The following is a 12,064-nucleotide window of genomic DNA, read 5'->3' as shown; positions in this document are numbered from 1 at the left end:
ACAGAAAGGTGAGGCAGTGTAAAAAAAGCTATAGACTGTAGCAACGCCTCACAGACAGCCTCTCACTGAAGCGGCCCTGCCCTTAAATACCTTTAAAACCTTAACCCCGTACAGTCGTCACGAAACTGTTTTTTGTACCAGGCTGTAAACATGTTTATTTCTACTGTTAAGTAGGGCATTTCAACACGGGGTGTCATTTAAGGTTGACTCGCTTCTGGAGCCGGCCTCAAGTGGCCATTCAAGGAACTGCAGTTTTCTGCTCTTCCATGTTGGCTTCATTTTGAGCAACCGATCCTGTTAGTTTTAAGCTGGTGTTTTAAGCCAAAGCATGATGTTTTCCTAATCACAACCAAGTGGTTTTTGTGCCTACACATCACCACTCCTTCAGCAACCAACAGTGTTGTTAAGAAATGTTAATTATAACTGCTACAAAAATAATTTACAAATGTGGTCGCTCAATACACTGCAGTTTTTGGCACTTAAAAGCTGGCTTCATTTTGCAGCCCCAGAGGTTTTCACTTATCACCACTCACTTCTAGTGGGTCTTAAGTGATGACTGAGGGGGAATACTTTTGTATTAGTCTATATATTGTTTTGTTTTTTTTAGAAAAAAATCTGTGTGGTGTATCTTTAAATGTACACATGAGATTTTTATTTTTATTTTTTACATATGTGTTTGAATATCAAATACACGATTGTGCTTCTTGTAGTTTCTGAAATACAGCCATTTTTTGTCATGCCACATTTAGTCTTTTGGCACATGGGACTACTGTATTCTCCTGAAATATAATGGAATATCTTCGAAAAACATTTGTCTCATGTGCCCAGACGCTAAACATAGCATGATAACTCACTTTTCAGGCAAACAATTTGACCGATTTTGAAAATTTCCTCAGACTTGTGCAAGGCAAGCCCTGCAAACACTTCCACCGAAGGAAATTTCAGTTGAGAGCACGAATGGGACTGTATATCTCACGTTGGAAATGAATGCTTTCAATTTAACAACAGCAACAACAAAACAAGGAATAAGAGCTCAACGTCGCAGACAGCCAATCTGTCACTTGTGTCCTGACAGTAATATCCTCCTCTACAGTATTGCTCCCTTGGCTGTGATGTGATAGCCCAATCGCTTTCAAAGCCAGATGCTGTATATCACTGAATAGAGATGGAAGCGGCAGTCGTAGCCTTTAGTGAACTTGGCTTGTATGGATTTTCACACTTTAACTTAATATAGAGACTATGCATATGTTAGCATACATCTGCATATATTTCCTACAGTGGTCATCTATCTGTATACTGTATGAGTGCATAGTTAATCCACCTGTCTGTTATTAAGGAGGGATGCCTTCATGCAGGATGTTTGAGTTTATGCTGTGTGTGTGTGTGTGTGTGTGTGTGCATTTGCGTGTGTGGACAGTCTGAGAGGAGCTGATAGCAGAACTGCATGGTGGGCTAAAAACGAGGTGCAGGGGAATTGCAGTGTGCTATCTCCAGAATGACAGGGCTGCCATGATTGAGGCTTGCTACACTAGGATTTAGATACACCAGCATTTTTCTCTCTTTCGTTCTCTCTAGCCATCCATCCCTCGCTCCCTGCCACTCCCTTTCCTTGTCTCTCTTTCTACCCCTCTACCTCTTTCTCTTCCATTTTGTGTTACCCATCTCAATGAGTCTCTCCATCTCCCCCCTTCTTTTTTTATTCCTTCGTCTTTCAACCCCCCCCCATGCATCTTTCCCATTTTCTCTACCCTGCATCTTTTCCACCCTGCTCCCTCTATCAGGTGCTGTATAATGTAGGCTCCCCTGATGTGCTCCCAGCCCCCATCCGCCATTTTGATTCAGTACAGCTGTCCATGATAATGTACTGTTCACTCAATCACTCTTTCTCTCCCTCGCCCTCCTTCTCCATCCCTCTTCCTCTCTCCCTGAAACACACATGCACGGACACATTTGCCGTAGCCCCTGTAACACAGGGTTGCCATGGAAATGACAAATTAGTGTGTGAGATGTTGAGGAGGAAACCCATGAGGAGAGACAAAGCCATATGAGACGCACTCACACTCGCCATACGCACACAAACGCACAGAGAAATCCAAGTGATGTGTGTGTTTGATCGTCCGAGGGGCGGTGCAGTTGCAGCTGGTCCCAGTAGCAGCAACCATCAGATCAGTTATTCACTCTCTCTCTCCGTCTCCCTCCTGCCTCCCCACAGGCTGCTTTATTCATTAGAGTACTAGTTTAATGATAGCCTTCAAAATCGAATGCCAATCATCCTCCATCTTTACATTCCTGCTTGTTCCCCCTCCTTTGAGTTAATTTCTCTGTTTTCCCATAGTTCCTTGCACATGTTACTGATTATTTCTTACACAACTGCCTACCTCCCTCCTTTCCTTCCTTACTTCATGCTCTCCTCTACTTCATTCCTTTCCTTCCTTTCCTTTAGTAACTTAATTTAATCATATTGTATCAGTGAGGTCAAGATCTGTGAGCCTGGTCTCACTTGGAAGTCATCGACATCTGGCTTGTGGCGTCAGAAACCAACAAAAAAAGGCTTCCTTTCACATTGGCATGATATGCAGCAGGTTGACGTTATAGTTTAATGGTGCCCGGCAGCAGTGGGGGGAAATGCGGCAGGAAAAGGACACAAGTTAAGGTGGTGAAAGTCTGTTTGGGGCGGATGGGAGGGGTGGTGGACAGGTCCAACAAACACAGAGCGGTGTTCATGCCAAACCCTGTTCTTTTTTCCTAAACCTAACCACGAATTTCTGTTGTTGAAGGGAAAAAAACTGAAAAGAAAAAAAAAAAAGCGTAGTGCGTTTATTTTGAAAGATAAACGTTAAACTTCCTGAAGTGTATTTTGAAAGAAGACAATGCATGTAACAGACAGAACTTGACAGCGGCGTCACAGAATGTCAACAACCAGCACCCAGGGTACCTTGCACGTCGTATGTGAGAAAAAGAAAAACATTCTCAGCCAGGTAACGGGATTCACCTTTTTTTTTTTTTTCCCCTCATGCCTGGTCGGGCAAGTGGGTCAGAAATCTACTTGCCCTTGTCAGCTATTACTTGCCCCCGTACAAATTGTGTAATTAATTAGCGGCTATCCAATAACAACAAAGACTAAAACTAATTTTTAAGAAAAATGACCCCTTGTTATCTGTCTGGCTCGCAGCAAACTGCCACATCCTCTCATGCAGGGATTCTCAACTTGCCACTTTTGCAAAACGATAGGAGACCAGGTTCCAGTCATGAATCCTCCCCTGGCACTTTTTCTGATAAACAAGTTCTATTTCGACACCTTTTTTCGCACTCTGTCACCTTATGTATGTTAAATGTACAAACACAATTCCCAGTGTGAATCAATTCACACAATTTAAAAGAAAATGGCTGGGGGTCCATCCAGCACCCTATTGGGGGCCAGATTCAGCCCCCAAGCTGCAAGCTGAGTATCACTGATCTAATGTCACTCAACTAAACTCCTGTTTCCACTATAATTCAAAGGCTCACTTGAGCTTCAGCTTATAAATTTTGTCTAGTCTGGCGTAACATTTTACTCGCCCCCAGGCAATCAGGCAATCCTTATTGCTGAGCCCTGCATAAGGCTCCAATTAAAGTTTATCCTCAGTGTCGCGACTGGCCAGTAAATTGCTTAGTCTACGAAATGGCAAAAAATTATGAAAAAATGTATCTCAGAATATCCAAGAACCCCAAATTACCTCTTCAGATTGATGTCCCGATCCGATCTCAAAGATAGGTATCAGGGGCCAGTCAAGACGTTTGTAACTGATCAGGATTGGCTACATTTCGCTGTAGAGCCCGATCCGATCCTTTGTTTTACCTCCGCTGTCACGCAAGCATTTTAACTGACGAAGCAGCCATCGTTAACTCTCCGTCTCTCCTCCATTCCGAAAACCACGCGCCACAAACAACAGCAAAATGCAGTTTGAGACTGTTATGCACGTTACTGACCGAAGTTAGGAGCACTCGTTTCATTTCAGCTCAGTGTGACAGTCTCTTGCGTTTTGCTGTCGTCTCTGACGCATGGTGCAATTTAGCAATGTAGTCCGTGCAAAAGATGAACACATGAAAAAGGAAACACGCAACAGAATACAGTTCATTCAGGTCTGGAGAATATTCTCTTAAAGGGACAGAGATATTTCCTCGAGACATCGACAAAGCCAAAAAGACTTTAAAAAAGGGGCTTAGTATCAGCAGATACTCAATTCTAAATGACTCAGATTGGGGTCAGGGGTAAAAAAAAAAACAACTTGATGAGGACATCCCTACTTCAGACTTCTTGTTTTGTCCAGCTAATGGTCCAAAATCTTAAGATATTCCATTTACAAGACGCCATGTTTACTAGTTTGCTTGAAAAATGACTTGGAACCATCAATTGATTCTTAAGGTTGTCAATTTATCTTCTGTCAGATTACCGATCAATGAAATGACTAATCACTCCAGTACTGAAGTCAGACCTTAGATACAGCCACACGACCAGCGGTCACAATATAAAGTCAAACCACCATCAATCAGGTGACGTACAGTGAGGATCTTTTTCACTAAAGAAAACATTAACAGTCTGGCCTTGCATTAACCCACGTATTAAAGTAAGGGTTAGAGTTAAAGAAATATAGTCAGACAAAAAAAGGACAACAATAATAAACAAGATAGTAAATATCTTGAGAGATTCCTTATTCCTTTCCTTCGCTTTCTAACTGTTTTTAATCACGTAGCATCGTTAAGATCAAGGTCTCTTCTGCAACGGAGTCCTGAGAGCAATCAAAAACATTTACAGTGCGACTTTACATTCCAACACATTGCACAAGAACCCATTAGTTAAACAGCTAATTGAAAAAAAATGACCAGAGACATATAAAACATAAGCTAATAGTGCTTGAAAATCTCCAAAGGAAATTAAATTTGAGCTCCTCTCCTCTCCTTCCCTGCTCCCTTTCTCTGTATTCCTTCGTCCTCCTGCTCGCCTGCTTTGATCGACAGTGCTCTCCACAGGATGAAGTGTGACATGTGGTGTGTATGTCAGTGTCTGTCTCACTGTTTACTCTGAGCTAATACTGACTCACTCCATTAATCTGAGCTACAACAGATCCACTCCAACCTGCCCGATTCGAGAGCGTGCGTGTTTCTGCGTCTGTGCGTCCCAGGCGCGTCTGTACACCGAACACATGCGTACGCGACACATGTTCCTTGTTGCGTTCGTGTCATCCAATATGCATTTTTCCTGCCTGATTTGTGTGTGTGTGCCCGTTGTTGTTGGCGGGGCCAGGGCTTGCAGATCGATGCAGAGATGCTTTATGTGCTCCTGTCTGGTCTAATGACATGTCTGTAAATTAGCAACAGAATGGTGGAGCACCACACTGAAACCTAATGGCACCTCTGTAAATTACCGCTAGAATGCTGCTGGACGGCTGCGTGTGTTCTCATTGTGAACAACTTGGCTCCCCCTCCTCACTCCGCCGCCTCATCTACATTTGTCTACGTGTCTGCTTGTGTGTGTCAGCGTGATTGTGCTAGCATTTGTGGCTGTTCCTTCTGTGTGTGTGTGTGTGTGTGTGTGTGTGTGTGTCTCCCTCCTCCCTGCTCTCGCTCCTCTCAGTAAAGACTAGCCCGAGGCCCTGAGTTGGTAATAGCTTTTCTGACAGCAATACACCAATATTTACAGAGACCAGCACCCACCCACACCCCCGCACATTTCATGCACACATAAAAAGCCTATACTCGTCCGCACACATTCATGTGCGTGAACACAAGTCGCGCGCGCTGTTTTTTTTTTCTGTTTCGAAGCATGCACACACACACACTCTTAATTAACATGCTGGGAGGGAAGGAATCACACACTAGGGGGAACTCACACGCATGCTGGCATACAACTTGTTGTTTCTCACTCATATATTGGCATTCGCACTTTGGCTTTTTTTTCCCTCATGCAACAGAAGCAAAGAAAGACAATTTGCCAGAATTGCTCTGTGAATTGTGATATATTCTCACTTTTTCCTTCTCATTATTCTCCCCGTGTTATATTCACTCAAGTGCGGCCGATTCCATTTCAACACTCTTCTCTCTGCCTCTCACTACCTTAATAACCTATTACACTTCAGTCTATTCATTACGTGGCAATCCCCCCCTCCCCTCCCTCCCCTCTCTCCTCTCCAGCGGTTCCTCACCAAGTGTCTGTCTTGCTCCAGCCTGACCTAGTGTGTGTGCTAAATTCCCCTCTGTTCTCCTCATTATCGTGAACTACAAGTTGGTGGTTATGCCAGAGGCTGCACAGAGCAGAGAAAAAGAGGCCAGCGAGATGCGCGGAGAGGAATGGTGGCGTGAAGCTTAAAGGGAGGTGTGAGAGATATAGGGACGCTGGTGAGGAGAGCGGATGCGGAGGAAGGGTGATGCTTTGGGGGGGGATGGGTGTGAAGGAGACAGATAATGTCGCCCCTGCTTGTGTATGCCAGCACAATAGTATGATCATTTTCTCACAGATGTGTGTGTAGGTGTGCATATTTGTTCCTCTGCTCGCTTGGGTATATGGCTGTGCACTTGCTGTGTGAGTAGGCGTGAGAGAGTAGATAAGAGAGTGTGAGCTTAAGAATGATGGATTGCAAAACCTTGGTCTCGTGTCCTTGGGGGTCACTGAGGGTGTGCAAGGTAAGTTGCCATTGGCTGTCTGCTTGTTATTCTGAATTCTAATTGGCCAATCCTGCCTGCTTTGGCTGCTGCGACGCTCAGAGGCTGCCGATCTCCATCTTCATCCTTTTTCAAAACCTCCCGAACCTGCACATACATACGCAGACACATGCATTCTGGCTTTTGACGAACATCCCGAAATGAGCCATGTTGTCAAACAAGACCACATCGCTTCAGACTGCCAGCACAGCTGTTCTCTCAAAAGAGAGGATGGCAGGTTTCATAACGAGTTTGGAATGCTACAGACTCACGACTGTCTCTCTCACATCCACACTGTTTAATCTCCAACCCACATGAGTGATCAAAGCTTGTTTACCCACCACTCCATGTACGATTAGAGGTATGGAAGGAAGTGTTTCTTCCAAGTGCTGGCATCAGTGAGGCTTTGCTTGACAATAACAACATTTTCAGCATCTTGAACAATATGTTTTGTACTGCACATCCGAATCAAATTTAACCAGGCCCAGCAGAGCTTTGTTTTACTCGGCTGGCTCTGATGAACACCCACCATTTTATCATCTTTGAGCATATTGTGAAGAGCAGTGTGGGAAGAAGCAATGTAGCTTGGATATTGTAGTAATCATTATGATAATGTTCAACAAGAGTGTAATGGCTCTGCTCTTCTTTGTTCTTCCTCCTTCCTCTTCCACCTCTCCCTTTCTGTCTCAGCTCGCGAGGAGTATGTCGCCACCTTCAAGGGCTCTGAGTTCTTCTGCTACGACTTGTCGCCCAACCCCATCCAGTCTAGCAGCGATGAAATTACGCTCTCCTTCAAGACGCTGCAGCGCAACGGCCTGATGCTGCACACCGGCAAGTCAGCCGACTACGTCAACCTAGCGCTGAAGAACGGAGCCGTGTCGCTTGTCATCAACCTCGGCTCCGGGGCCTTCGAGGCCTTGGTGGAGCCCGTCAACGGCAAGTTCAACGACAACGCCTGGCACGACGTCAAGGTCACCCGCAACCTGAGACAGGTAACCAGACAACAGGAGGTGGAGGAGTGAGCGACCGAGCAAACAGGAGAAAAGAGGAGATATAAAATTAGTTGCACTATTGATAAGCCTTAAAGAAGGAAGATTTGAACGGTCCCAAAAGATGGCAGGTGGTAGATTAAAAATGGACGGATATATGCTTGGATTTCAGATGATTTCAGTTAGTGATTGAATGTTTAGCTATCAACAGAAAATTAACTGACATCAGTTTTGATCACCACATTCAAAAATACATATTTTTCCTCTTAAGCCTGGTTCACACTTCGTTCCAATGGTCACTATGTCAGATTAGGCAATTGTGGAGTCATAAAATCGTGCCGTGACGTGGCCGACGGACATGACGGACTACATGTTTGTCCACGACCAATCATCCCTGGTCTTCTTTCACGACGTGTGTGATGTCATTGGGTTATTCTTGCTGTATTTTTATAATTATTACTATTATTTCAGTCACTGTGTCTGTCCACGTCCCAGCCGAACTGTTATTGTAGTAACGTAAAAAGCTCCACCAGATGTCAGGAGCTTCATTTAAAGTACCGTACGCCAACTATGCAAGTCACTGAATCCTCCACAACAAGTTCCTGCAAATGTTTCACAATAAAAGCCTGTTTAGAAAATGAAGGAATTCTCTCAACCGAAGTTATAATGGGCTTTTAATTTTATACAGATACAGGAAGTGTTTAGTTTGCATGCATTAACTTTAATAAGGCAAACGGATAAAAGTAAAAATATAAAAATACAGTCATAATAATAATGTAGTCCGTTTCAAATGAAGCTGGTAGCCAGTTGTGGTGAGTAAAAGTCCCGCCACTATTTTTCTATTACTTTATGTCCTCATTATGAAGAGCTAGCTTGATGCTAATGGCAGTACTCACCGGGTTGATGAAGTGCCTCTGCTGTTTCACGCCATCAGTTTTCCTGTTTCACTCGTACTGTATAACATCCCCAGAGGAAATATCTAAAACCCTGGGGTGTTGTTGACATACAGTCGTCCACAGCAGATCGTTCTGTGTTCCTATTGGAAGTCATTTAAAAGACAAAAAGACAATCAAACATGCTAGACTTCTGTTGGGACGTCGTGAGGCGTCCCAGACGTGGCGTCAGTTGTCGTCTACTTTGACACATTACACGAGTTAAATCGATGAATTATCACGTACAACACTCATTGTCATTCACAGTCCGAGCCGACAACATACAACGCTGCGTCGGGCTATAATCAGGCAGACAGTGTAGTGTGAACCCGGCATTACCTGTAGTGCTGTTTATCAGTCTTGATTCTTTCGGTGCGAGGTGCCGGGCGTTGGGAATATCGGCCGTAGAGATGCCTACCTTCGCTTCAATATATAACAAAACTATGTGGTGCTCAAAGCCTGACCTGGCTACTCAGATTGTGAGCAGTTTCATGTAGGAACAATTTTCTTTCAATTGTATCAACATGTACAAGGACAGGTACATCTACACAAGGACGAGAGGCTCGTGCTCATGACAACACAAGATGTAATCATTAATGGTGTCGTCCTCCCGTGAACTGTAACGTTAGCTAGCTCGGTTGGCAGGTGTAGTTCAGTAGAGAGAAGGTAGTCCCTACATGAAACTGTTCACAGCAAGGTCTGTGGATTATCTTGAGTAAGCTCATCATGATTGCTCGTTCTGCTGTTGAGTTTTCAACTGTATTTTTTGGCACCTTGAGCACCACAGGGCGAATGCCATTTAGTTTTATTATATTCAAGAGAAGGCAGACATCTCCAACACTCGGCAACTCACACCAAAACAATCTAGACTGATAAACAGCACCACAGGTAAGAGGAAAAATATGTTTTTGACGTTTGGGTGAACTGTGCCTTTTGAAGTAATTAATCAAGCGAAAGTGTTTCAGCTCATCAAATGTGAGGAGTTCAGGCTTTCCTTGTTTTATGTAGTTAGTGTGAATGGTGAAAGGCCGACTACTCCTCCTGCATGCTTTGAGCTACATTTAAATTTAAAACATTAAGCTTTTTTCAACAGATTTTTACAATGTAAATCAGTGACTTCGTTGTGGAACCGATGGTCACTGGTTCGATACCCATCTTCTACTACTACTGCTGCTGCTACTACTGCTGATACCTTCCCTACTACTACTACTATACTGCTACAGCTGCTACTAGTACTACAACTACTACTACTACTTCTGCTACAGCTACTACTACTACTGTTGCTACTAGCACTACTACTTCTACTTCTGCTACGGCTACTGCAGCCTCCACTACTACAACTATTACTACTACAGCCTTTACTACTGCTTGTCACCATACTGTGCAGTGGATGCAGCACATGGCACATGACCATAGGGTTAGCGGTTCAAAAAAACAACAACCCTCAGCTAACTTTGATTGACGATGATTATACCTGCAGCAGTTTCTAATTGGAGCATTACCATAAAGATCTGTTAGGAGCTCAGTCCTTTTTCAATTTGATTTCAAGCCTGCTGTGCTGCGCTGTGGCGGAGCGGGTAGAGCACAGAGCACATGCAGATGTTTCAGGCGGCAGTGGGCAGCAGAAAGCACCCTAGTCCGCAGCAAGAGCCTAATCAATGTAGACGCTACGGTCAGTGGTCTGTTGTCCATCTGCAGTGATGCTGTGGTAGGAAGAAAATACCTGAGGTTTTGGTCTTAGTTTACAGTGGGTTAACCACCAGACCAGCACTGCTCTCAGCTCTAGGTGAGTGCTTTTTCAATTGTGCGTATGACTGTGCGAGTGGGTGAATGAGGGAGAGAGAGTGAGCTAGAGAACACTGAGGGTCACTTGCACTCAGGTGCTTGTAACCCACCTGTGCCCTGCCTCTACCGTTTGCCTGTCTGTACTACTAACTTGACTACTAACTTTACTAACCTGCTAGTGAAACTAACCACCATCCATGGAATGATTCATACTACTAACCTAACCTGTGCCCTTCTCCTAGCGAAACCACTCCAACCAACCTACTAACCTCACCAGAGGCCTTCTAGCTTTCCTTTTTTTGTTCCCGAAGTTGTTCTGTTCACAGTTTTTTGCTTTCCTTTCTCCCCCTCTCCTACAAAGCACTCAGGCATTGGACACGCTATGGTAAACAAACTCCATTGTTCGGTAGATATCATTCTAATTGTTTCTTAGTTTGGGTTTGCCCCGTGTCTATTTCCTTTTGAACCATAGACTTCAAAACTAAACCAATAAAAGGATAAATGCGGTTGGTAATCTTTTACGCTTAAAAAGCCCCCGTCCCCCTCCTTGCCAACCACTTTTTTTCTTTAAATCCTTTACCAACCCTTTCTCTACCGTTTTTTTCACCCCATCACTCTGTGACTGACATGTAGGCGTGTACTGATTGGCTCATCCCTCACCTGCACGCAAATGGCGAGCCCCCCCTTCCTGCATGGCGTGACTCAGAAACCCTTCCCCTCTCTGATTGGTCCGTAAAATGGATAGAGAGGTCCCTCCTTCCCCTCTTTTTTTTTCTTTTTACTTCCTTGGATTTTTCGTCCTCCACTCTGCCACTGCATGTCCTCCATGGTGCCCCTGATTCATCCTGATTCATTTTCTTTTTAATCTGCTGTGTCCTCTTTGCCAGTGGTTGCATGCAGAGAGAGGAGCAGGCTGCATGTTTATATATTAATGTGCGTGTGTACGTGTGGAATGAGCCGTAACCCATCTAACACCTGTGCGTGTGTGTACATCAGTAAGTGTGTGTTCGTCCATGTGTCATATCATTCTGACTCGCTGATCTAACAAAAACCCCCCCACACCACAAACTAACTTACTAACTAACACCATCATCACAACTCACCCTAACAACACAGCAACATAACATCATCACAACTACTAACAGCATTGAAATCATTAACCCTAACCTCAGTAACCCAACACAGCTTGGCCTGACACAAGTAGCACTACTGTGGCTGCCAGCAGTGCAACAACTAACAACTACTAACAAGTAAATAGTACTAACACCTACTGTAACGCACGAAGAAGCCTGTGGAGACTTTACTAACACCTGCCTGGCTGGGCAAGTTTGCCTGGCGATGATAAGCACCATCAGTGAGAGGGAACTTACTGTAGTGGGGACGTAAAGAGCTCATGACCTTAATGGGCAGTCGAACATGGTCAGTAATGTACGGTAGAATATCTGGGGGGATTAAAATACCACTAACTTTGACTTATGTGGGACAGGGTTGGGAACCAGTGCAAGATAAAAGCCCCATACAGGCTATTATACAGCAGAATAGGCTGGTTAAATTATAGGAACACCACTGTCAGGTTCACTGCAGGTGGAGCATTAAGGAAAGTTGTTGTTGGTATATTAGGAAGTTATTCAGCATCTTGTACTTCTTGTTAAGCAGCTGTAGCAGAGACATAAGGAGGAT

The 12,064-nt window shown here is 44.2% G+C and overlaps 1 protein-coding gene across 11 annotated transcripts in view; it reads left to right on the top strand.

Moving 5' to 3' along the window:
- nrxn1a (neurexin 1a) overlaps positions 1 to 12,064 on the top strand; it is an 82,711-nt gene that overhangs the window by 20,391 nt on the left and 50,256 nt on the right. For 6 of the 11 annotated variants that reach the window (XM_050059999.1, XM_050059995.1, XM_050060002.1 and 3 more), the window contains 2 exons: positions 7,369 to 7,670; positions 10,746 to 10,769. In XM_050059999.1, coding sequence (XP_049915956.1) covers positions 7,369 to 7,670; positions 10,746 to 10,769 — 326 coding nt within the window. The remainder of the gene's footprint in view (positions 1 to 7,368; positions 7,671 to 10,745; positions 10,770 to 12,064) is intronic. The other 5 variants (XM_050060004.1, XM_050060003.1, XM_050059998.1 and 2 more) reach the window with 1 other exon arrangement.

The sequence above is a fragment of the Epinephelus moara genome, chromosome 13 (assembly GCF_006386435.1).
Source record: "Epinephelus moara isolate mb chromosome 13, YSFRI_EMoa_1.0, whole genome shotgun sequence".
NCBI classification, from domain to species: Eukaryota; Metazoa; Chordata; class Actinopteri; order Perciformes; family Serranidae; genus Epinephelus; species Epinephelus moara.
The sequence above is the reverse complement of the archived record's forward strand: the minus strand, read 5'-3'. Positions and strand labels throughout refer to the sequence as shown.